At 33.6% G+C, this 27,966-nt stretch overlaps 1 protein-coding gene across 3 annotated transcripts in view; it reads right to left on the reverse strand.

The window, feature by feature from the left end:
• Positions 1-446: 446 nt before the first annotated feature.
• LOC105233100 (glutamate receptor ionotropic, NMDA 2B) overlaps positions 447-27,966 on the reverse strand; it is a 250,271-nt gene continuing 222,751 nt past the window's right edge. For 2 of the 3 annotated variants that reach the window (XM_049455162.1, XM_049455161.1), the window contains 9 exons: positions 27,118-27,889; positions 26,901-27,051; positions 26,026-26,619; positions 25,653-25,942; positions 25,400-25,552; positions 25,163-25,314; positions 24,544-25,051; positions 24,361-24,465; positions 447-2,492 (listed from right to left, as the gene is read on the reverse strand). In XM_049455162.1, coding sequence (XP_049311119.1) covers positions 2,450-2,492; positions 24,361-24,465; positions 24,544-25,051; positions 25,163-25,314; positions 25,400-25,552; positions 25,653-25,942; positions 26,026-26,619; positions 26,901-27,051; positions 27,118-27,889 — 2,768 coding nt within the window. In that variant the 3' untranslated portion in view covers positions 447-2,449. The remainder of the gene's footprint in view (positions 2,493-24,360; positions 24,466-24,543; positions 25,052-25,162; positions 25,315-25,399; positions 25,553-25,652; positions 25,943-26,025; positions 26,620-26,900; positions 27,052-27,117; positions 27,890-27,966) is intronic. The other variant, XM_049455163.1, reaches the window with a different exon arrangement.

Below are 27,966 nucleotides of genomic sequence, written 5' to 3' on the forward strand. Positions count from 1 at the left end.
TTAAAAACGATTTTCAAGTAATTTAATGACAAATTATGTGGCTTTTTATACATACATATATTGTTATGTGTGTATGTATGTTAATTTTAATTAAGCTTAATTGCACTCGAAAACCTTTACACATATACATATGTAATAACAAATGAATAACAAATTTGAGGCATTTACGAGTATGAGTTGGGTTTGCCTTAATTGTAATTGAGTTTTAAATTTTTGCTTTGGTTTTTTTGTTTTTGTCTCTGGTTTTATTTTTATTTTTATTTTTTACTTTTGTTTTTATTTTAATTTTTTGTTTTTTTTTTTTATTTTTTGTTTTGTTTTGTTTTCTTTTTCCTTTTTGTTTTTCATACATTAAACTAGTGTTATTAAATTTAGTGAATTTAGTGTTTGTTTTTGTTGCCTTAAGCATGGAAGTGTACTGGTGAAGCGCACACAACTGTTAAACTGTACACACCTGCTTGCACTTTGTAAAGCTTTAAAGGTGGACTTATCTAATGCGTGCGCGTTGACCTGTGTGTACAGTTTAAAAGTTCTGTTTAGTGCATATAGTACATAGCTGAGTGGCTTGTTGGCCGTTTACATTTTTTTATAATTATTTTTATTAATATTTATTGTTTGGATTATTAATCTACATAATTATTTTTTAAGACATTTCAATTTTTTAGTTAGCATTTTTTATTTAAAATATTTTTGTTTAAATCTTGCGCGCATTTTAAGGTTGCATTTCAACTTTTACTTAAACTTTTCATTTTTTATTAAGGGATTATATACCGCAAATAGTTTCGAATATGGAAGCGTAGTAGTAAGAATTTTTAAACTTAAAAAGAAAAGTAAGATTCTTTAAATAGGCTCACAAAATTTTAAAGGGGTTTTTCTCGGAGTCGGTGAAAATTTTTTTCCGAAGAGCAGTTATACTATATGCTATAGTGGTCCGATATCGTCCATTCCGACAAATGAGCCGCTTACTGGTGAGAAAAGAACATGTGGAAAATTTCAGATTTCAAAAACTAATTGGATGGTTCATATAATATTTATAAAGACAGACAGACAGACGGACATGACTTAAGGGATCGTCTCAGTGTGAAATTTTCGAGAAATCAATTTTTTTTTTTAAATCGAAATTTAAATTATTACGGCAGCTACAGCGTTTTTTATAGAAAAAGAAAATCCACTTTCCACTTTCAAAAGAAGAGTTTAGAAGATATCTAGTTTCAATTTGGAGAGAATACTTTTGATGTCTTTCGCTATTGTGCTTTATTTTTTTTTTTTGAAATCTTCCTATTTTTTTCTACCAAAAACTGTCGAAAAAAAGATACTTTCGTTACTTTTTGTTCAAACCGCCGCCATTTTGTCAATTATCAAAAAAACAAACTCACCGCCAGACACCTGTTTTTGGAAATGCTCCTGGAGATCAACAATGGAACCATTGTTTTTTCATAATGAATCACCGATTATTAAAGCACAATAAATTCAAAATTTTAGAAATTATTTATATAATAAAAAAAATAATAATTCCTTAAAAAATCACAAAAAACGCATTTTTTCGGACTTGCCAGTTTTTATGACCCCTTAAATCTTTTCATTTGCGCATTTCAATGTTTTCGGTGCCTTTCGCTTAAACCTTTTATTATTCGTTTGTATTATTTATTTAATTTTTCTTTATGTTCAATAAAACTATTTTGATTTATAACTGTGTTTAGCATGCCATTTTGTTATCATTCGTTATTATTATTATTAATTATTGATAATTATTACTTGTAATCATTAAGTTCGTGTTTGAATTTGAATTTCTCTTTTGGCTCTTAATATTATTCACACTCATACATATATATATATAAATACTACATACAATGTTTATTTTTGATGCGTTGCTGTTGTTGTTGGTTCATATTTATTTAATTTTGTTTGTGTTTTTTTTAGCACAATCATTACTCAAATTCCAAGCTTTGCCCGCATATACACACACAAATAGATGTATGTATATGTGTGTGTGTGCATTACTCTTTACAACTGTTTCTGGCATTGTTAACTTATTGCTGTGGATCCTTGCAAAACGAGCAAGATTTCGCTTCATCGATAGCTGTGCTGCCCGCTGCCTTCTGTTCGTTGCGCTTTGCTGCTTGCCACCTGATATTTCCTAAACACTTTTTACGTGCGATTCAAACATCATACCGTTATTAGCATTCGTGCTCATTTCCTACTGAAATCTATTGCTTCCGCAAGCCTTGGAGTTATTGGCTGGAAGCCAGCAAGGCAGCAAGGCAGACAGGCGGCATCACTCATTCGCTTTGAAGCATTAGTTAGTGGTGGCTCATCTTCAGGCAGCGCGTCTTGTGTGTGGTGGCGGCGGTCGCCCAGTTCCTACATGTATGTATGTACATATATTGGTGGTGTCGATGTTGTTGGCATGTGGTGGCGTGCGGTGGTATTTGTTGCGGTGTGTGGCCTCTTACAGCACCGTCTCCATTTCCGCAATTTCCGTTTTGTAAGACCTTAATGAATACAATTTATTATTAGATTTTAAGAAAAATGGAAAACGTGTAAAGGCAAAACGCAAACGGCTTAGCCACATATTGATTATTAAGGTTGGGCGCGTGTTGTGTTCTTGTTGTTGTTGGTGGTGGAGGTGTTGGTGATTAAACATAACTGGATTGTGTCGTCGCCTGTGCATTGAGTGACTGATGTGCTTACTGACTGGGTGACTGACTGACTGACTCACATGGCTGCTGGATTGATTAGTTGCATATGTGCTCGGATGGTGTGTCTGTGTGAGTTTATTTGTTTGTATTTGTATACTTTTGCAGTCTCTAACTAGCTGGTTGACTGGTTGCCTTAACTATAATCATATACATACGAGTATGTATGTATGTATTCTCGTGTCTCTGTTGAAGGATTAGTAAGCATGTGTGTACCCGCATCTCCGCCAATGTTCACGTGTCTCTCTCTTTGTTCGCTCAGGCCAATTTGCCTATGCGTGAAAATCCTTGTGGAAATGTTTTGATTGATGGCCTATTTGGCTAGCCATGTGTGTGTATGTTGTCAGTGGTGGTAATGAAACTGATGGATTTGTGGCTGTTTTTGCATTCGCAGTATTTTTTTTTAAGGGAAACGCGCATATTTTTTCGTAATATTTTGCATAAATGATACTACAAGTGTAGCTATGTATATAGTACTTATGATTATGACGGCGGTATGGGTGTATCCACAATGTGTATTGCAAACAAATTGGCTCGTATTTATATATTTTGAGTAAAGTTGTTTCAAATTACGCAGTGCAAACACGGGTAGACAGATTAAATGATACAAAATGTGTTTTCCTTGAAAATTAACTGTTAACTATTTTCTGTAGTATAGAATGATGTGTGTGTCATGAACATACATATACAGTTGTGTTTATTGAAATAGCAGTGGAGCAGAAGCGAAAATATGTAGCGATTTTTTGCACATTCCCTTTCGTTAGGTAATCGCTAGCTGCACTGTAATTTCAATGAACGCATATACATACGAGTATAGGTATACATACATATATGTATATGTACCATATATTATATTGCTAATTATATGAAATATCCATTGTGTTTGAATGAAAAAGTATGAAAAATGACAAAAAAATATTAAATTACTACATGTACCATACACATAAAATATAAAATTACATAAAAATTATAAAAAAATATTTGAAAAAAAACTTTGTTTTAAAATTTAATTTAAAGCGGTTAATTAAAATTTCATGCTGAGCAATCCGATTTTGCACATGTGTATATACAAACATATTTTATACAGAAATGTTATGTTAAAATAAATACAAAAATATAACATATTAACTAATTATATATATTTTTTTACTTTTTCACAAAATGCATAAAGAACAAGTAAGGAAGTGGTAAGTTCGGTTGCAAATGAACATTTTATACTCTTGTAACTTGTAAGAATCAAAGCCAAGGAAATATCTACGAATGTAAACGTCAACCAGAGGATCAGAATCTAAGCAGTTTTATATATACATATACCATATGTATATAACTTATGCACTGTCCGACAAGTTCGTTTATTAAAAAACCGAAAATCATTATATGTAGTATATGGGAGTAGGTTTAGTATCGACTCGATTTTATCTACATATTAACTACTATCATGCCACATACTAAACAAAATGTTCCCTGGGTTTCTTTAAGGTAGCTCACATATGTACAACCACCAATCATATGGAGAAAAGTCAGCCGGTTGTTCGAAAATCATGATCTTAGTTATATGGGGGCTAGGTCAAGTTTTCGCCCAATTGTATATATTTTAGGCACAAATATACACTGTTATGAGTAAAACATGTAATTGTAATTTTCATTGAGATAGCTTAATTATTGGCCGATGTTTCCAGTATAAAGTCACCCGAGGAAGTACTGACCCGATTCAACCCATTTTTGATACACAGTTATTATTGTAAGGAAAGGATTCTCTATTATTATGCGAAATATGTTTTATTTACTTCAACGGCTTTTCGGATTAAAGTAATCATTAGAAATCATTAGAAATCGCATCTCATTATATTAGTTACTTCTTGATTTGTGTACTGGAAAGTGAAAGAATCAAATGGAATTTCAAATTGTGGGAAGTAGGTGTGGTTGTATTCCGATTTCGTCATCATTTCTTCCAAGTTCCAAGTTTTCTCGTCATTCTGATCATTTATATATATAATCTGTCTCGTTTAGTTTTAGGTGATATGTACAACCGTTAGGCGAACAAAACTAGGTTGCAAGGCTATAGAAAATAATAGAGTTAGAAAGATTGGTGAATAGAACACAGCCAATGTTATAAGTCGGATAATCGAAGATATGAAATAATCACTGATATTTTTTCTACAATTTTTTACGAAGGAATCTCTGTTTAAAAAAATATTCTATATACTCGTAGTACAAATTTTCAGTTTATGAGACAAAAGAAGAAGAATAAGTGAATTGAACCGACGAATATGAGAATAAAAGCCCTGTCAGTGAAGATAGTTTGAATCAATTGAAGACATTAAACGGCTAAGGCTATTCCCGAAATTGATTTTAACAACTGTTTCGTGGATTGGAAAAAAAGTTGGCATAGGTTTTGAAGAATAAGTAAAATAAGAATTTTAAATTTACGAAAACATTCATAAGAAGGTATAAAAATTAAAATAAAAATACAAAATTAAAAAATGTTTTGTATCTTGCTAAATTAAATCTATTTATTAAGTGTCGGTCGGAACATGGTATAAAAGCAATTTTGGGAATTTCAGAATTTTACCATATTTTTCCCAAATAATTTTCATCTTTATGATCGAGTAGATTATGGTTTTTCCCTAAAATTAATTGTTTGGGTTATTTAGCACCCTTATACTCCCAAAAATATTAAGTTATTAACTTTACACGAAACTTTTTCTTTAAAAAAATTTCTTTTTTTGGATCTAGTTATTGATTTATACCAGAAGCTTACTTAAATATATTTTCAAGGTGACAGATATTAAATTTATCTCTGGGATTTTTAAATTATTTTAAATATGAAATAGTAAATTCATTCATATAAACTGTTTTTAAGAAATTTTTCCGGTATTCCTTTTGTTTGGTGTTAATTATTATAAAAGATACATGTTTAAAAATGTATACCAAAATCCCTTTTGTAGAACCGCAGGTAAGACGGTTAATACCAAATTTCATGGAAAAACAAGGAAAGTGATTAAGTTGTGCCTTTGTTAATCAGGCTACCTGCACTGCCGAGCTCTTTAAAAATATTTGCAAAAATTAAGATTTTTTAGTATAAAAAGGAAACAACTTTTCAAAGTTAGCATAGTCAGGTTCAGTCATTCCACAGCATAAGACCTCAGCGAGAGCTACTCCGTTTGTTTTACGCAAGTTCTTTTAAAGTTTATTTACGCTAAACATGGGTGGAATGCAATCAAGGAGACGCGATTCTTATAATCAAACAGCACCAGATGAATATGGTAAAACATATATTGAAGAAACTCTTGGCAGTAACGCATTTAAAGACAAGCCGGTTGGCGCTGGGTCATCAGCCACGAAGAAAATTCCTTCAAGTGCCCGTTCTGTCAAGCCACGGCAGAAACGTCAAAAACGTGATTCTACTCTTTCAATACGGAATCCACGCACTATAATACCGATAAAAGAGGAGAATGACGTCACGCAAGATATGACAGATACAGCGACCGATCAGCGTACTCCTAGAATATTCCCATCATACACTGAGTTGAGAGAGAGTATGCGCCGTAAGAGTACAGTGAGGCTTCAAAATGCCAATGAAAATTTCGAAATGAAAATTCAGAGCAATTTAATTCGGCCAAAGCGTGAATGCAAGGAGAGTACGAAGGAGACATGTTTGGATTCCTTAGGTCCTACACTGATATTAGACGATATCGATGATGATGGAAGGAACATAAACGGATGTGACCAGACATTTAACCAACTTAATTATTACAGCGATCCGTCAGACGATCATTCAGCTCTATCGACAAAGTTCTCTTATCATATGCCCAAAGAGTATTATTACTTGTGAAGTTATGTTATTATTTTTGTAGATTTCAATAAAAAAATTTGATATAAATTTATTTAAAGAAGCCATGTGTTTGCCAATTAAATATAGAAAGGGACATTTGGTACTTCAGTATTTATATTTTTAAGGTAGAAAGAAAAGATTTTGCAGTTTAGTGCATTCCAATGTAAGTTCGGCGAAAGTAATATATTTGATATTTAGATATTTTATGGATCTGAAGTATTTATACAGAAAGTAATGTATAAAGAAATACCTTCGAAAGTCAGAAAAGACCTTTATGACTTTTCGATGAATAAAATATATATATACATATATGTATTTGGGCAGAGAAATAATCTGAAGATACTTTCCTTTGTAACCCGAAAAGGTTACCGATTGGTGTGGTTAGGATGTCGAAATTATTGTTTGACTTGATTATTTTAAGAACGAAGATGGACTTAACATCAATAGTGAAAACGACTTGCAAAAGAAGCGTCAGAGAACATTACTTTATTCGGACGAACTTTTGTTTTCCGAGCCACTAAATTTCACAACATTTGTTAATTGACAAAGCCATAACATTAGAGTTTCATTAATTTCGTAAATAAAGGCTTTACGCCCCCAATAAAGCACCACTTACAAGTATGTATATGCATGTATTTACATAACCATATTAACATAATATTATTACATGAAGTTGCACTTAACGCCTTCATTTTACTTAACTTATGCCTTGCTCAAAGGACTTCTACAAACTCACATGTGAGCTGTTAAATATCCTTTGGGTTTCATTCGCTTTTAACTAATTGTATTGTGTAAACAAGGATTTGCTTATCGTCCACTGCACTGCACATCAATGGCCTAACTAAATACCCAAATCAATAATAATCGATAGCTCAGTAAAACGGAAATCCCTAAGCAAGCCTTTAAGTATCTTCGCAAATAACTTATTCATTGTTGTGCTTTTAAATTAATGCTAAACGTAAGGTATAACATTAATATTTATTTAGGTCAATTGAGGAAATACATTCCCATATAGTGTGCATATATGAAGGCATGTGTGTGCGTTAATGTAAAGAGTATAATAATGTTGCTAACGATCGACTATTGTTGACGTGAAGAAAAAGTAATTTATATAGGAAATTAAAACGTGACTTAACAATAAATCTCAAAATGTGTTTTTACTAAACAAAAAAGAAAAAAATAAATTTTAGTTAAAAAAATTAAATCTTTGAAAATAATAAAAAGCGACGTTTTTCGTAGTAGGGTGAAAGTCATTGGAAAAGGAAGATGAAAGCTCAGTTATTTCGAGATAGCAGGTGTAAAAAATAACCTCTTTACAACGTTTAGTGAGATATTTTTTTGGATTTTGTTAGAAAGCTTAAAATAGTAATGTATATTTTTTACACCATCAGAAAACAGAGATTTCAATTAATCTTGGAAAGGGTAATATTTTCAACTGAAAATAAAAAAAGTATCAGAAAACGATGGGATGAAATTTGATTATAATTTGACTAATTTTTCTAGGTTTTTTATTCTCGGATAATTTCCAGCCGAGTTATGGTGAACACAGCAAAGTGTTTTTTTTACCATAAACCCTTGCAGGGTTACATGGGCTTCAAAAAATCGAATATTTTGAATTGTCTTGTTAAATTCTACGACACCTCTAGAATATTGTCCTAAAATTTCAATTTGATCCGAGTAATATATATACAGCCTAGAGAAATTGTGCCCTCGAGGCTAGCTAAGCTAAATGGGCCGTCTTTAAACGTGTTTTTCTCGAAACTGTGTTTTTGAAATCGGGTGGCAAGATTTCACGAGAAGTACTCAACCGATCTACATGAAATTTTACACAGGTCTTTGAGATATAATTTTTAAAGACTTGGACGAAGGATTTTTTCGATTTAAACTATTTGAAAATAATGTCGCGAATTTTTAACTTTTTTGTAAAAATGTCTGCCAAAAATCCAATTTCCAGTTTTTTCCTTCGTCCGTGTTCTAAGTTAAGGTTTTTACTAAAACACGTATTTCTTCACTTTAGATGATCTTGTAAGGAGTTATCCAAACGCGTGCTCATCTTTTTTCCGTCACCGGAAATGACGTCGCAATGGTCGAGTTCTTTACTAATTGTGTATGTTTGTAACAATAAAAAATTCTAATAAAATATTCCTCTTTATATGAAAAAAAAAATTTGAGTAAGGCTGTTTTTTACTCGAGGAAATCCATGTAACCCCTTAGAGGTGTTGAAAGTCTTTAACAAAACTTTAAACGGAATAGTATAATGAAATTCAACTGAACCCCTTCTGAATATTGGTCTAGTATATTACATACAAATCGTTTTAAAATGTAACCAATGTAAAGAAATTAGCACTAGTAGTTGCCGGTCTACTTGTCTTGGCTACTGTATGCAGACAATAATCCTATTTGTTTTGAAGACCAATTTTGTTAAATTATAAAATTGAAAACGCTCATAAATAAAGAAATTAGGTACAAATTATAATATTTAACAAAATTCGCATAATTTAGCTCCTGACCAGTTACATGACTGTTGTACATTATAACAAAAAGTGCTGGTAATACACAACGCAAAAAAGTGACGAGTTGCCTGTGTTCATAAAAGGAAAAATTTAAGATTGGATAGTGGTTACTGTATAGTTGGTTGCTATACAAAATAAGAGCGTAAATAGGAGATAAAATGGATAATGTCAACTTGAGTATTTTTTGGTTGGATTGTGGGCTGCTTTAACAATTTAACAATCCCATTGAATTTTAGTGAATTTTTTATTGGATAAAAATTTTGCTTCTATATTCGTGGAATTATCTGATTGCGCTATATCAATATCAGACCAATATTTATTTGAAAGTTATACTGAAATCATTATTTGAAAAATCAACATGTTATTAATACTTCAGTAAAAACCAAATTAAGGAATATTATTAATGAATAAATCAACTCATTATAAAGTTATTAATAAAATAATGTATTATAACTAATTTTATATGCATTTTCTACTTAATGCATGCATATTATATTAGCATCAAAAATATTACAACAACCGCTTGGTTCAATTTTGTTATTGAAATTTAAAGCTTTTTCATATAATATTTGCTCAATGGTATTTGCCTATAAGCCCTTAGCTTTAATGTTGCGGTTTCATGCGAACCACAATTACAGTCACACTTTGCCCACATGCTTTTTGCACATTTATGGTCAAAACATATGCACAAATGCGAGTGTATGTCGACCAAATATCAACACGTCATTAAATATGTAGGCGTAAAAAATATAAAGGTAGAAATCAGTATTAATTTATGGACAAAATAAATAAAATATGCGGCTTTACGATGAAAGCAATTGCATTATTGGGCAATGATTTTGAAAGCAATTAAAAAGTGTGTATGTGCACATAAATAATGTTTGAGTTTTAACACATACATACATATATACTTATATGTGGACTGATTAATACCTTAGTAAACTCAATAAAATCACTTTTAATATAATTTCATGATTTCCGAATAGAAATTGCGAACTTACAAAATTCCTGGCAAACATTTCGGAATGAAAATTTTAGCAGATTCCTTAATACAAATTTTGAAACAACAATTTGTATTTGCAACTGTGACCGTTTCTTAATGTAAACAAGTATGTGTGCATAAGGCTAATTATATGTGGGTGAAAGTATGCAGCAAGCAAATCATTGCAACCACAAAACTTCATTACGTCAATCATTGTCGGTTGTGCACTTCATTAATTTCCATTTAAGAATTTGGGCAAATTTACATACTGGTATGCAACCATAAATGTAAATTTACATACCCACATAAATATTCATTTGTACATATGCATTAGACTTATGTACGTATATTTCGATATTGTGTCTCTAATATTTATTTTTTATGCTAAATTTTTTCCCAGCAGAAAAGTTTAGTAAAGGTCATTGCGTTTTAAAAAAGTTATAAGAACTTTAGATCTTGTTCATGGAATTTTCGAGCAAAATTTTCGAAAAAACTTCGATTTGATTTAAGATCTCCCATGAAAATGCAATGAAAAGGATTGACCTAACACTGGTTACGGACTCAAATTTCGGGAAGTTTCCAGTAATTTTCAACACCGGCCGTTGTAAAACGATTAAAGTAATTATTAATATTATATCCTCCCTAAGCTGCTTATTTGTCGGAACCGCCGAAATCAGGTCTTTATACTACATATAGATATTTGCTAAATGTTCTTTAAAAAAATGTTTGTTACACACATTACATAAGTCAAGCTTCTTCACCTTAAGGACTCATTTCTGATAACCTTAAATGATTCAGCTGTGTAAAAGAAAAGGAGCTCCCTAAAATTGTTACGTCATCTATATTAAATAGTTCATTTTAAAGAATTTTAATGAAGTGCCGCGGTACCAGACCTAGAAGCCTTCCTTCAGAATCAGATGCAGTTTAAAGAAATTGGACAAACTCGGCAGTTGCACATTGTGAATTAACTGACTCTTAAGGGGTTATGGGTTTACGGGTTTCAAAAAATCAATTTTTTTTATTTATTAAAACACCTCTAGAATATTGTCCTAAATTTTCAAGTAAATCCGAGCAATAGTTTCGGAGATACAGCCTTGAGAACTTGTGCGCCCGAGACTAGCTAGTCTAAATGCACCGTCTTTAAATGCGTTCTTCACGAAACTCAACAGATCGTCATCAAATTTTACACAGATCATTGATATATTATTCTTAAAGACTTGGGCGAAGTCTTTTTTTCGATTACTACTATTTGAAAAAAAAAAGTTGCGAAATTTTCACTGAAATTTTAATTTTATTGTAAAAATGTCTCCCAAAAATTAAATCTTCAGATTTTTTCCTTTGTTCAAGTTCTATGTAAGTTATGGTTTTAACTAAAACACGTATTTTTTCACTTTAGATAATCCTGTAATGAGTTATACTGCTATCGCGTGCGCAGAGGGGTCACCGGAAATGGCGTTGTAATGGCCAAGTTTAAGATTTTTTTTTTAAATTTCAGAATTTCTTTATTAATAGTGAACAATAAAAAATTCTAATAAAATATTTTATTTTTTATATAATTTTTTTTTTTTTTTTTGAAAAATAGTGTTTTTTTCCCGAGGAAAGCCATATAATCCCTTAATACTCTTTCAAATTATTTTTGTTATATATGGTAAATATGTCAAGTGTCTTAACCTCAAAGGCAAATATCTCACATCCGTACATGATTGAGAGGTGTGCCAGAAAATAAATGCCCTAAAATTGATACGTTAAATTTTTTAAATTTAACTTACTACAAAACTTTAAAATATTCCTTTTTTTTACAAAATATTCTCATGTCCTTCAAAAACTCTAGTATTGATGGTTTTATCATGTAGAAAATTTAAAGAACAAAGAATAAACCCAAGCTATTTACCATCTTTTGAGAAATTATGTAGGGCGTGGTTAGCCTTTCAGATAATAAATACTTGCGTATTTTTGGGATAGTAATACCCAAGCAGGTATAAAAAAAAAATGAACCTGCCTTAATCACTTCATGGAAAACTAGTTAACTGGATTAAGTAGAGGTTATCCTTAAGTTTTAGGCAAGTTTATTGTTGCCTGTGCAGATTCAACGTTTTTGGAAAAAAATCACAAAATATTAAAATCTTTATCTATTAAATTCTACAGCTATAAAAGGTTCAGTGATCTTTAGGAATGTTTCAATACACTTCTGCAGTTTCGTACAGCCGCATCGTATTAAAAACATTTTAATTTAAAAGAACTAGAACAATCTTCGAAAACATGGGCATTCAACTGTCTAAAAAATGTGCTTCCTTTACACAAGCTCCTGATATTGGTATCGAGGAATTTAGTGCCACAACTCTCGATTTGATAGCCACAGATCCTGTTTTTGATGGCGATGTAGTGGCACCGCCGCTTAATGATCGTGCGAAGAAGAAAGCAGGTCGTAAAACGGTGACATTTGCTCCGATTGAGGAAAAACGCAGATCGAAAAGCAAGAGGCCTTCATATAAAAAGGAGCCAACTATGTATCCTTGGGATCGTGTATACGATTTTTGTCAACCAAAACAATCAAATGAATGTATGCAAATGAAGACCGAAGTGAAGTAAAATCTAAACAAACAGATGGAAATGCAGTTTGCTTAATATTAAGACTAGGGTTAGTGAAAACAGATGCGCAAGTTTGAGCAAAACTTATGTTTCACGAAAGGATTACAACTATTTTAGACATTTATGGTATATATCAATAACAAAATTAAATGTAAATCTAATTTTTAAAATTAAGTAATAAAATGATATATTTAAATTTTAGTTTGTATTAGGAAAAGAAATGCAATTCAGCAATATGTCTAACCACGACACAGAAATTCACAGAAGTCTATAGATTTTTGAATACTTGAATATTTTATGTTTTAATTTAATATATTTCCGATCGATCAGTTTGATCGTAGTTTATATGCCAGCAATATACTATAAAGATCCGATCTGATCCGATTTCTTCGGAGAACGCATCAGTGCCTTACATAATAACCTGTGCCAAATTTTGTGAAGATATCTCGAGATATAAAGTTATGGGATGTCTCACAAATCGCGTGGAATAAAACTGAGGTACCAGTTCGCGTATATGCAGACAGACAGACGGACATCGCTAAAACCAAAAATGCATAAGAAAGTAGAGCAGACACTCTACAACTAACTTCAACAAGATGTTTAGCTTCAAAAGGACTATATCTAGAAGACTTTGGTCTAAGTCGTACCATTAAGGAAACATATATGGAACATTGAGTAAGGGAGACTGGCAGAGGAGCCACTTGACATGACCTTAGATCTTTAATAACAATAATTATTGTTCTTATGGTGGCTACTACACCAAGGACTACATCTTGTTTTAGCCTCTAGCCACTCTTATTCATAGCAATTTAGTTTGAAAAGATCAATAATAACGATGATAAATTTGAAACTTTACCTGGAAGCATTAAACTAATGTATTACAGAGGCTCGATAGAGTCGGCTGTTTGCATATAAATCATTTGCAATATTCAAAGATAGAATGTGATGAATGTTTATGGAAAAATAGTTCGTATGGCAGGTCAGAGTGTGCTCTTAAAGCATTGGATAATGTACTTGATGGCTCAAATTTTATATTATTCAAGACGAATTTTTCGATAACACAATCTACAAGTTATGTAGGTGAAGTCATTGAAGAAGAAATTGTTTTAAAAATGTCTTATAGAACTGGGATCAGTGCTACTGGGGGCTCTAACCAATATTTCGATGTAAAGTAATGATTTCTCTGTATGTTATTCAAACAAAATGAATATTCTTCACCAAAAGTGTTAATAAATTTATATAAAATATATTTTATCGATTGGATAAGCTTTTGCGACTATACATTTTTCTTCTTCTTCTTTATTATATTTACTATAAATTAGCAAACTCAATAAACGAGAATTAGATATACATACATACATATAAGATCTCCGACTCAAAATGTAGCAATTGAGATAAGACCACATTAAAAATTGCTAAATGCTTATTTCTATAAAAAATTGCTAAAAACCAGACTTGGCACAAAATGTTCTCAAAAATAACTAGTTCTCAAACAGCGCATTTCTCAGAATTCGTACACTACAAATATATCCACATGCACAGTTACAAAAGAAAGGCATTGGAATTTTTGTGTTGCCTTCATTTTACTTTTGTTTCACACTGTTCACACTTTTAGTGTAAAAACACTTTCACTGATGGCACCACACATTTTTTTTGCAATTTACAACATTACATATGTACATTGTATGTATCGTGTGTGTGTGAGCATTTGTTTATGCGAACAACTCTGAGGCTAATATATATGTTTTTATACAAGTATGTATATACTCAGGATATAAAAGCAAAGTGAACGCACGAATTTTTGTAGGCCCCCACCCAACCAACAGACATGCATATACTTGTAAATATAGCACACACATACAAATTAAAGCACTTACACAACATACCTTTATACAATGAAGGAAGTGAGTGTAAACCTAAATATTTTTGTAGGTTTGTAATTTGCAACAGAAACTGAGAAATATACACCAGTTGTTGTTGTTATTTGTAAGGCAACATTTATGAAGTAAATTTGAAATTTCTTTTCAAATCAGAAGACAATTAGTTGTAATTTCCTTTACAACCAACAACGAACCGAAGCACAAAGAAGGCACATTAGCACTCGAATCTGTATGCATACATATATGTACATATATAAAGATATCTGGGCATACATATATATATGCAATTTCTCCTTTTGTTTTAGCCACAATATCGCCTTTGGAAACGGAAGAATGTCCGAAGTACTGATACATACATATACAAATATTGTACATGTAAGGGCTCATTAGAGACGAGAATTGCCATTCATGCAGTTAGTACATGTATATACTTGTATGCGTGTGTATATTGGCATATTTGTGTGCGCTTAGAAAACTCTCACAGGCATTTGTATGTGTGCGTACGAGTGTGCCGGTTTGGTAAGCTTTTGTGTACATTTTCAATATTCTGCTATTGAGGTCTATTGTTGTTGACAAATTTTCACACAACACACATTCTTACGAATTTCTATGGGTATAAGCGTATTGTATTCAATTTCTAAAAGAAATTCTGCCGGCTTTGAAAACATTTTATTTATTTTTGTTTTTATTTTTTATATAAGTGTTCCCATTGTTTCTTTTGTTTTTCTTCGAAAAATGTGGTAAGTATACATATATACATATGTACATACATTTAACTTATGTAACATATTATATGAAATTTCATTCATTTATGTCCATATTTATTATATTTGATAGTGATTCTTTTGCCGAAATGATCTTTATTTATTAAGACCTTTGTCTTCAATTCAATTAACTGGGTGAAGTTGAGGCTTCCATTTATTACATTGTGAGGTTTTTCGTTACAGAAGAAGTATTTCCTTTCGAAAATATAGTCCCTAAATCTTTGTGTTATCTAATTACTGAATATACATACATAAGTACATACATTTGTATATGAAAACAGGTCTAGTAAAAAATAAATCCATTATTTTTGCATTAAATTGAAAGTTTTGTTTAACATATTTAGTTGGAATGAACCGTCTGATATGAAATTTGTACCGTTTCTTTCGATTAATTGTTGCCTGTTTGAGAGTAATTATATAATCTCTCATTCTAATGCCAAAAAACTGGAATACATAGAGGCGTTTTTACCAGCAAAATCATTCGCCATAGGCAGAAACTTGATACCGTCAGATCTGAAATATAAGCCTGAGAATAAGAGCCTCTCAACCAAACTCTCGAATATTTTGCCGAGTCATTATCGATATGTATGGCCTGGCCTTGTCCTGACCTCTTCTGGGCGATTGTTTCCTTCAGGCGGTCCAATTGTTGACAATACAGAATTAAGAGTTTGACAGTAGGAGAGCAGTTTATAGCAAAATCTCTATAAACACATATCAGAACCTTCCAGATCGAAAATTCGCTCAAAGAAGTCGGCTGATTGGTTTGTGAATTTCATCATTTGAGTGAAGCAACATTGGTTAATATTAAAAACATTGACAAAAATGAATTTCGCGTTTGACAAAATATTGCCTTTTGAAGGGGAAAAAATACAGTTGAAGCAAAAACTTGGCTTGGTGACGAGTTCCCTGGATACTACCCAGGTAAAATCAATTTCATCAAGGAGTGGTATAGTATATTAAGTTTAGATATTGCGAAATGAGAACCGAAGACGGTGAACCCAGTGGATGCCCAAAAAAGGTTGTAACCGACGAAAAGATCAAAAAAGTCCAAAAAATATTTTCACTTTTGACCAATAACAAGGATAACAAGGAGTTGATGATTCGGAGCTGTGTTTGGAGATGTTAGTTAAACCATAATAAAACCGAGTTTTTGTGTCGATATATGACAATGGATGAAATATCATTTCACTTCGAAGTTCATTCGACAGTCATTCGAATAGATTGGACATGTTGGAACCGGTCCAGCGTGGAAAAACCACAACAGTCTGCTGGCAAGGTTATGGGATTTGTATGTATTTTGGGATGCGCATGGAATAATTTTTATTGACTACCTTGAAAAAGGTAGGACCATGATCAGCGACTATTAAATATCGTTATCGGACCATTGGTGAGCGTCTAAACAGAGGCCTATTTTTAAGCAAAGTACTACAATTGTACTGCAAAAATAGTATCAAAAAGTTGAAGGGTCGCTATAATCAGTGTAACACCTTTGAAGGCAACTATATTTGTTGAATAAAAAAAAAGAGTTTTGCCAACAAAAAAATGTTTCAGTATGGTATTTCACTTAATCTGTTATTATCTCGAATTTTAACTGTACGGACCTACAAGCTTCTGGCCTCAATATAGTGGTCAAAAAATTTTATGTGAAATAGTGAAGATTATGCAAAGGTCAAGAAGACAAAATTCTTACAGTTTAGAGGATAAAGCTGCAATATCTGAAACAATGTGTGATATTAAGCAAACTAGAATTTTACCAAATATTATTTCCCCTTTTATTACAGAGAGATATTCTGAGAAAATACTCCAATGAATGTACATACGTATGTATGTATGTACTTAACGCATCCATGGCTATTTAAATATTTTGCTATAATCTCGGTAATTAAATGCAAGTTTTATAATCGCCACAACCTAAGCAAAAATAACAAAATTTAAACACTAATAATAATAATAATAAGCGCATGATAACATAACAAGATAATTAAATTGTGATGCAGAAACTGCAGTTGAAACTTTAATTCCTGCACACGAGTATATTTTCGCACGTGTTTCATTAAATTCATTCATATGTATGTATGTGCGCGCTAAAATAGTAATGCACAGCATTTTTTAATTGAGTATATTAGATTCGTTGCACTCTTAATTAAGCGATGCACACCTAATATACCCGCGTATACTAAGCATATGAATGTGTATATTTTTCCATTTCTGTCATATTATTGTTGAAAGTGCATAAGTATGTATGTATATTGTATAGTGCTTGTGTTTATGCCCGGCATGTCACAAAGTATGCACCTGTGCTCCCAATTTTAAAAATTTGCACGCGTGCGTTATTAATGAAATGCACTCACGAACGTGCAAATGAAAATATACAAATACCAACTAAATAGTATATAAAAGCATGGCGGTAATTAAATTAAGCCAAAAACAATTTCTAAGAGAAACTTTTATTAAATAATTGCAAATATTCACTGTGACTGCACAAATAAATGCAACACCGCTTGTGGAAAACACGTTCCTATTTTGAACTGAAACTAGAGAGAGATTTTTTTAAATAGAAAAAAGAAAAAAAAAGCAAAATAAAAATCATTTGGACTGAGAGAAGTGGATTAAACTTAAGTGTCATCGTTTAAATAAATTAATATTAAGAGGTTATGTTATGATTGTTAGTTTTCCTAAGCAGTAGGAAAAATAAACAAAAATACAGGGTGGCTTGAATAATAAACCGTTTTAACCTTTTTTCTGTGTGAGTAATCGACTTACTTTTTTTTGATTTGGCAGGTTATTTTTTAAGTTTTTTTTTTAAATTAATGCTTGGGATACCGAAAAGAGAGTTTGGATAGTGCAGCGGTACTATGATTTGCTGTCCGTCATTTCCGTCTAAAGGGAATTCAGACGAGATTTTGGCGGCACTACCCCTGAGTAGATGGACCATTACGAGGTTGGTAAACCTTTTTTTGCATTAAAACGGATAATTCATGACAAAAATACAAAGTTCAAAAAACAAGCCAGTTAAATCCCCTAGGTTCACCTAATCGCCTGCAAATTTGGCAAAAAATGATTGGAGTAGCCGAAGAAGACACTTGTAAATTTGTTTAGCTTATGTCTGACGATATGAGGCCCATTTTGATCTAAACGGAAATGTAAGCAAAAAACGCTGTATATGAAGTGAATCAAATCGAGAAATAACCCACGAGACGGAACTTCACCCAGAATAAGTTATTGTGTGGTGCGCAGTTTCATCAAGGTACATATACTGTCGGTCATACTTCTTTGAAGAAAACGGTGTAACTGTAACTATCAATGGTCATCGTTATTTAAAGATGTTGAATGAGTTTTTTACTCAGAAAATATATCTGTTTCAATAGTGTTTGATTCCACCAAGATGGAGCTTTGAAGTTTATTGCAGAGCTCCAACGAAAATTTGAAAACAAATTAATATCAAGAAACCTCACTTTCAGCTGGCCGCCAAAGTTATCTGACCTGATGAGCAGCATCAGACTTTTTTATGGGGTTATGTCAAGCAAGAGGTGTACAAAACAAAATTAAGAAATCTGACTGAATTGAAGCACTAAAACGATAATTGCAGCAATCTCGACTTCAACCCTTCAGACCACAACGAATAATTTTCCAATTAGGTGTCGCATATGCGTGGCTGAACCATTTAAGTCCAAAGAGTAATTGAACCTGTACTATCAACAATTGGACCAGTTGATTTCGTAACAACAGCCTTAAACAATGGATTTTGATTTCTTTTCTTTACTCCCTGAATATATATTCCAAAAGTTATCCTGTTTTTAGGGCTCTAGATTGGCCGACATAGACATAATTCAGCGAATCAAGAGACAGTGTCTCCGCTGGCTAGGTCATGTTGTCCGGATGGAAGAGAAGACATCAGCTCTGTAGGTTTTCAATTCAGCACCCGCCCGTGGAAGCAGAGGAAGAGGAAGATCTCCGTTCGAGAGATGAGGAGAAAGGTCCTGGCTGCACTTGGTATCTCGAATTGGCGCCAGATAGCGAACAGAAGAAACGACTGGTGCGTTGTTGATAAATAGGCTATAACCGTGGTGTTTATGGCAGTAAATAAGTAGAGAGATTAGCCTAAACCCTTAAGTCAGCACATTTTGGAATACACTCAAATAAAATAAAATTAAATTGTTCGCTTAAACAAAAATGCCGACATTCATATAAGAATTCTTTAACATGTGATTTATATTCAATTAGCTTAATTGTCTTTGTATAAATATATTCTACATATATATTCTCTTATTCATTCCAATGACTGCCTCTGTTTAAATCAATTAAGATTTCCCTACCAACCCGGATATTCGATAATGTATTTTAAAAGTTAAGCAAAAGTGAATTAAAGCAAACTATGCTGAGGCCAATGCAGTAAATACAAATTAAAATTATCGCAATATACAAATCCAAGTACGTATGTATGTATGACTGTGTATAAATTTAATATGTAAATATGTTAATGGGACTGGATACAACTTTGCGCATACATAATTGATAGGGAAATTGATAAAACCATACTTGTGTTCCTTGCAGCAATACAAAATACAATTACATATGCACATATGTATTTACATATATTATATATGTGTACAAACATATATGTATCTGCAAAAACACACATCTTCGCTCAACCTGAAAACCCACATTCTGCAGGTTCTACTTCTATTGTTGTGGTATGTGGTATTTATTGCACATATGAATTGTGAGATTGTTATTGCTATTGTAGTTGTTGTTGCATACACAGATGAATGTTTAATAATAAGTAGTGATTAAGTTGTTGTAAATAAAATATAATGCACACACCAGGAGTAAGAGCTTACTACGGGTTTAATCATATGCGTTCGTATAAATGTATATTCATACATCATACACATGAATTTATATATATTGCTATATGTATACTAAGAAGAAGAAGATACTATATATACGGATCACGTGTGAATAAGTTATGAAAACGATTTGAGTAGGAGTGTGCATAATGTCACATAAGCGCGAGTTTGTTTTTAGCTCGTGCATGAGTTTTGTGAAGCGAAGAGATTGTCAACGCGAAACGGTTGTGGTAGCGTGTGTGTAGTGGGCGGTTCACAACAACACATGTAGTGTATGCTAACAGGAAAAACCATTAACGTCGCACTGAAACTATAATATCCTTCACAATTAAACAGTTTTTATACCATGACTTGATTTCGGTCGGTCAATTGGTATGAGAGCTATATGCATTATTGGTCCGATCTGAACAATTTGCTCGGAAATTGTACCTTTGTTTTGGAAAATAGTCCACACTAAATTTTATGAAAATATCTCTTCAAATAAAAAAGTGTTCCATATAACAACTTAATTTTGAGCGTTCAGTTTGTATGACAGCTATATGCATTATTGGTTCGATCTGAACAATTTGCTCGGAGATTGTACCGTTGTTTTAGAGCAAAAACTATACTGAATTTGGTGAAGATATCTCCTCATATAAAAAAGTGCTCCCGATAACAACATAATTTTGAGTGCCCAGTTTGTATGGCAGCCATATGCTATATTAGTCCGATCTGAACAATTTGTTCGGAGATTGTACCGTTGCTTTGGACAATAATCTGTACTAAATATTGTGAAGATATCTCTTGAAATAAAAAAGTGTTCGATATAACAATTTAATTTTTAGGGTTTAGTTTGTATGGCAGCTATATGCTATAGTGGTTGGAAACCGGCGATTTCGTAACACGAGCAGCTTTTTAGGGAGAAAACAACGTGTGCCAATTTTCAGAACGATATCACAAAAACTGAGATACTAGTTCGTATATATATACATACCTCAGACCCCCACACTGATCATTTATATGTGACCATATACACCTAATTGGGTCCCTGACTAATCTTTTTCAAACGTATCTCTTCAATTCAAATTTAATATACCCTTTTCAGTACATAAAAAATATACATATTTTAGAGTATGCGAACTATATTAAGCGAACAATGTACACTTTGGGCGGCTGCTCAATTAATATATTCGTCATATGGCAAGAGTAAATGTTGTATCTACAAATATGTATATGAGTTTGTGGGGCGTTATGTAAATGCAATTACATCGATGAGAATATTTGTGTGTATAACGATCTTCCTTAAGCCCTTAATAAAATCACTACACCTCCTCTAGCCCCAGTCAAACAATCAATGAGAGCATTAGTTGCAGGCAGCCATCAAGCCAGTTAGTAGTCTCCACAGTTACCCAAATCATGATAAAGTAATTTAATGAAGTCATTTCCATATTGTCAGCCAGCCTAATTCATGCAAACACGTTTTGTTAAGTAAGTATGTATGTATGTAAGTGCGAAGGTGCCATGTTTGTACATCAGGCTATAATGCTCATACATTTGCACTCATAAATTCAATAAGGATACAAATAAATTGCTGGTATTAACATTTGCATCTATTTACATATGCGCCTAAGTAAGTATTTATTGCGCATAAATTGATTGTATGCATTATGCGGTGGTATTAACTACGGTGGTACGCTGCGTATGAGCAATCTAACAATAAGAAGAGTGGCTGCCTTCGATTTGCCATTTCTTTGCCGGCAAAATTAGCGCGTTGTTCCCTTAAAAATAAAAAAAGAACGGTAACTTCGGTAGCGTCGAATCTGTTATACCCTTCACAAGTAAAAAAAAGTTTTTAATTTTGAACGCTATGTTATATTGGCCCGAGCTGAAAATTTTCTTCGGATATTGCACAGTTTCCTTTGATAATAATTTATGCCAAGTTTCGTGACAATACTTTGTCAAATAAAAAAACTTCTCATCCAAGCGCTTGATTCTGATCGTTCAGTTTGTATGGTAGCAGTATGCTATATTGATTCGATATCTGCGGTTTCGAAAAAATAAGCAATTTTTTGAGGGGAAAAGTAGAGGTTCGAAATTTCAGATCGGTATCTCAAAAACTGAGATAGGATATCAGATAATATCTTAAAAAATGTAGTTTATTCGATTCGATACTTTCCAACTTTTACTAATATGAGCAGTAAATTTGTATAAATACTAATTGTTTTCCTCAAAAATATATTCTAATGCTGATAACCCTTATTGGAGCAAATTTTACTGCCACTGATCATTAATTATGGAACAGAGCTTCAAACTTCATACAAAATTCTAAAGGAAAATGATATTTAAGCCGCACAGGAAAAAGTAAAATAACAATTTTTTCATATTTTTCAAAGTGGTCTGAAGGAACAACCAAAAAATCAACAAAAAGGAAACTAAAAAGGTACTAAATACCACAACTTTTAGTGAACACGATACTGGGAACTACATCAAACAGTATATACAAATACGGCATTTAACTGTGTATATTCTGTACATATGTATATATGTATCTATGTATGGCTTATACCAATAAAGTTTGCTAAATCATTTGTGAACACTTAAGCGCTCATACACCCTAGTTCCTTGGAATTTGGTTCTGTTTTGTTGTGTTAAATATTTGCATTGGACTTTTTTGAGTTTTTTTTGCATCGACAACAGAACGATAACGATAAAAACGACAGGAGAATACAATGTAAAAAGAAAATGTACTAAAAAGCGTAAGTAAACAACACTCCAGAATAAATTTCCAAGCAATAAGTAAAGTTGTGAGTGTGGTGAATGTGTCTGTGTGTGTTTAATATCTACAAATGTAGGTGTATTTAGTATATATTAAAATGGGTACTGGCATGGAGTAGTATAGTGGAGAGAGGCAGAGTTGTAGTTTGATTTCCTTTTCAAATGTATGAATGAATGAATGTATGGTAGGTATGATTGAGTATGAGCCACACAATTGAGTTGAGTGGAAATTCCATAATCCGATTTTGTGTTAAAGCAATTGAAAATAGAAGAAAGAGTCAAAAAACAAAACAGAGCAAACAAGTTTTGTGACGCTGCTATTTTTAGCTTCGTTTGTTATCGAAATAATCGAAAGAATAATAGGAAAATAAGTACAGAGCAAAAATAAAAACAAATAATGGCTGCTCAGTGCAACAAACATTAGTGAAGAAAAACAACAAACGTCAATTTCGCCTGTAACGAAGCTGAAAGAATAAAGTTTCTATACAAGAACATGATTTTGATCATACAATGTGTGTGGCAGCTATATGCTGGTGGTCCAATCTGAGTAACATACAAGTATGTGGAGATTGCGACATTGTCATGGTCAAGAATTTACACCTAATTTTATGAAGATATCTTCTCAAATAAAAAAGTTTTCCATACAGGCATTTTAATTAGATTGTTTGTTCAGTTTGTATGGCAGCTATAAGCTATATCGATCCGATCTATGTTTGGAAACTGTGGCATTGCCTTGGAAAAAGTTGAAAGCAAAATTTCGTGACGAAATCTTGCCAAATAAAAAAGTTTTCCATACAAGTATTTGATTTTGACCGGTCAGTTTGTATGTCCGATGTCGGCCATTTCAAAGAATGAGCAGCTTCTTGGACATAATAGACTGGCGTATAATTACAGAAGGATGCGGCTAAATCAATTAAGCTCTCGCTAATCATTCATTGGTTCTCCGACGTTTGCTTCTGGGTATTAGAAACTTTGTGTCAAGCGTAATATACCTTGTACGGGGTAATAAAAGCCAAACAATAGTTTATTAGTAAAAGTAGAAAGAAAAAAGGAGTTTGAGAGGATAAGACAAATAAAAAAGTAACGTTACTATTAAATAGCAATTTTCCTGTTGGCTTAACACAAACGGGTCAGTTAATAAGTCAGTCTTCTACTAAGCTTTTTTGAGTTGACAGATTATAATCTGAGGAGATTCAGATACGTATAAACTGCCAAATTCAACTCAATTTTCGGCTGTCAAAATCACACGTGTGCACGTAAATACGTAATTGGTAGTTGAATGATATCACAAATTAATATGTGTGTGTATATAGTACATATGTGAATAATGGCTATGAGTTTGTGGTGTTGTCGCATGCAGGAGATATAATCATAAAAGCAATTCATTGGTGGAAAATTGACTCACTCACTGGGCACTGGGGTTATTATTATTATGTATGTGGATTACTACGGGGCGCTAGGGGAGAGGGCACATTTATATGTTCATAAAAAACTTACCACCTGTATAAATCTTGTGCACTCGCAGCTAAACTCAAGTTGCCCAACAACGGTGGCCGTTCTTTCAGATGATGATGATTCAACATATCCGTAGATGACGTCAATCTGCAAATGAATAAGACCAAATATGTATTGCATTGCATTTATGGACACATTAATAAATCATGCACGGCTTTTACTCACCTCAATTGCGGCGGCTTAATGCCATGCTGATCCAACGCCTTCTCCAATTGTCGCACACGCAAACGTGACATATCCAATTCATGCTTCACTTTCCACAGATGTGTATCACAAATGGGATCATTGCAGCGATGTTTTTTCAGTATTTCTGTTGCCTCAAAAACTGCACCGCGAAATGTCAACGCTTTGCCCATTGACAGTGACAACAGCGCACAACAATGACAGCCATCTTTTTTGGCTAAACGTTTTCGTACATACTTGAAATAGATGTGTTCGAGCAGAAGTAGTAATGCGGCAAATAGTATACCAGCCATAAGTAGTAGGAAAGCGGATAAGAACTGTTCTAGCGCAAGTGGATCGGAGGATTTATGCTCTTGCTTGCCGGGACGACATGTGCCCGTCATCCAGTAACGACGTAAGCGCTCCAAATCGCCATTGGCGCGAAATTCTAATAGACGTTTGTTGAACATTTGGACGTATTTTGAATTGCGACTAAAGGCAAGACCATAACCTAAAATTTTTCAGAATAATTTGCATGAAAATATATTTTTAGCTATGATTTTCCTTTTTTTATATTTTGTTGGATATTTCTAAAATATGTATATAGCTATTGTTTACTAACCTGTCATGGCATACCAGCTGCCGACGGTCATTAAACGGCAGTCCTCATCTTGTGCCACCAAATAGTCGAGCACAGTGCCATCGTAGATGAACGAGTCGAGATTGCCATTGAGTACGGCGGCTACGCCTTCAGCGACGCTAGTTTTGTTGTATCTATGAAATGATTAAAAAAAGAAAATTGTGATATTTGAGTAGAACTAGGAATTTAAATATATTATTGCATTTTCCTGACACTTACTGTCTCATGTAGTGATGCATATCCTTAAAATATTTGTGTATAGTCGAGTCGGTGTGACTGTAAGGTATTGTACCGAACTTAAATGAGGGTTTGTGCGAGTAGGGATGTACCAAGCGGCTGTCGTTCAGACCGCTGAATTCATGAAATTCCTCTCTGTTGAAAATAAAACGAAAACAAAACTTAGAAAATATATACAAACAAACAAAACAAACAACAACAAATAAATTTTTGTTCGTCGACAAGCAACACTTACCGCGTTATCATGAAAGCAGCCAAGTTAGCAGTGTAGATGGCCAAGAAGACCACAGCGAATAGAGCCCACACGTTCGTCATGAATCGTGAGGTGAAACCGCGCGGTGAGTCCACATGTACAGCAGCCTGAAAGAGTACCGCCCACACAAGCCAATAGGTGCGACATAGCGAGAAACGATATGGCGTTACACTAGCATTTTGTAGATAGAGTTTCATATTGTAACCGCTTGGTGAAAGCCATTCGAAAAGGAAGATCATAAATGTGGCAGCATGTATCGCCACAATGCCGACCTATTTTTAGTTTTTTGAGAAAACGGTTTCGTGTCAAAAATTATAAGATAACTCTCACAACTCTCAGTGCAATGCGAACTTACCAGCATCCAAGAGGCGGTATCGAATGGTTCTAGAAAAGCTGTTGGTGATATAATACCCGTACGCTTAGCCACTACTATCGCAATACCAGTTTCCATGAATGGCTCACTGAAGTCCACCACAGCTTCGCGTTCGGTATTGATCATCAGCGATGTCAATACCATGTCGGTTTTACGATTTACCAAATCCGCAATCAGCCCATTCCATTTACCATCCTCAAGTGTACCCCATTTACCATCTTCGACCCGCACCAATTCGTATGTGAAACCCAATTCTTGGGCAAATTTTTCCAGTAGATCGATGCAAAAGCCACTACAACACTGATAGAACGATTCATTGCGATGCGCTTGCCCGACATCGATGTCAGCGGCCATCTCGTGATCGGCCGCGACCCGACAAAGGACGCCGCGATCCATTAGACATTTGCCACTGATTGGGTCGGCGGGCGAGAGATTGATATAGGGTGCCTCTTCGAGGAATGTTATCTTTAAATGGAATTTTTCGGGTACACCCTGTGGTGGAGCATGCGAGTTACCCGGCCAGGCAATGTCACGTATATCAAGCTTTTGCGTCTCCCATGACTTCCACACGCCAATCTATTTAGTGGAGATTAGGAAAGTGGAAAGCAATAGTAAGAGCAAAGAAGTGCATAGGAATACAGAGAGGGATAGCCATGTACAGGAAGGAAATTTGAAAATATGAAAAATCAGATAGGGATTTTTTTTAGCAAATAAAATGGTATGTAATAAAAGAAAGATACACTAAATCGAATGGCCAGATAAGTAAACGTAATAAGGTTGAACACAAAACCAAAAAATAAAGAAGAGTGGAGACTTTTGTGGTGCAAGTAAATCAAACGAATAGTTATACCACTTACCTCTTCCCAAACGAGATTCTTATTGTTTGCTCCAGGACGTAAATTCATGATTTTCAATTCAGCAGATTTGAGATCACCATCGGCAGTGAATTCTATATTGGGTTTATTCAGATCACCTTCTATGGATACGTTGCGCAAATAACGGAAGAAGCTATTCGAAATAAAATAAAATTATTAATAAAGCATTAAAAGAGTTTTGTCAAAGCTGTGCTCTTACATTTCACCGTTATCCCAACGTCCACGTCCCTCATCCTCACACGAAAGCGATTGTGTTGTGAGACGTCGCCCCCGATTAGCCGGATCTGTGAGGTATGCTTCAACGCCGAACGCGTAAATTTTAATCGCATTTGATATTTCGTTCATCAGCGCCGCACTACTTGTGTCGAAGTGTACGCCCAACATGCCAACGGGAAATTGTGTTTGTGCATCCTTCTTCTCGATAACCGATTGACTGACGACCCACACATAATTTTCGCCAGTTAACTTCATTTCTTCAGCAGCTCTAAGAATAGTAACCGCTTCGCTTTGTGTGGCATAGAGGAGCATCACTCTAGCCTCGCTATTCACTAATTCCATCAAGTCGCTGGTGCGCGTTACCACAATCGAATTGAGTATCGTGAATTTGAAATGGTCTTGCATTTCGGCGACACGCTCCCTTACAGCCTGTACAAAATCATCGTGTCCGGCTATCTGAGAGGTGACAACCGAAAATTGATGCCATTTGTAACGCTCTAGAATGCTCAACATAGCAGCACTTTGATGTTCTATACTTGGAGCTAACTGAAGTTGAAGTGTCGATTGAGAGGCGCGTCTCTCCAGACCCGAGTTGTCGGCATTCCATGAGATTACCGGTATGCCAAGATACCCGGCCAATTGTAGAAAATATTGAGCGGAGGCAGTGCTATGACCGAATTGTTCATTATTCATCATATATAGTATGGCAGAGACATTCGCTTGTAAGAACTCTTTACAGAGTGTACTCAATATGGCTGTAACAGTTTTTCAAGTGTTTGAAAGAAAAGAGAAAAATTTGAGAAAAATATTAGTTAATGTGAAATGAAGTCCT

Source organism: Bactrocera dorsalis, chromosome 4 (assembly GCF_023373825.1).
Source record: "Bactrocera dorsalis isolate Fly_Bdor chromosome 4, ASM2337382v1, whole genome shotgun sequence".
NCBI classification, from domain to species: Eukaryota; Metazoa; Arthropoda; class Insecta; order Diptera; family Tephritidae; genus Bactrocera; species Bactrocera dorsalis.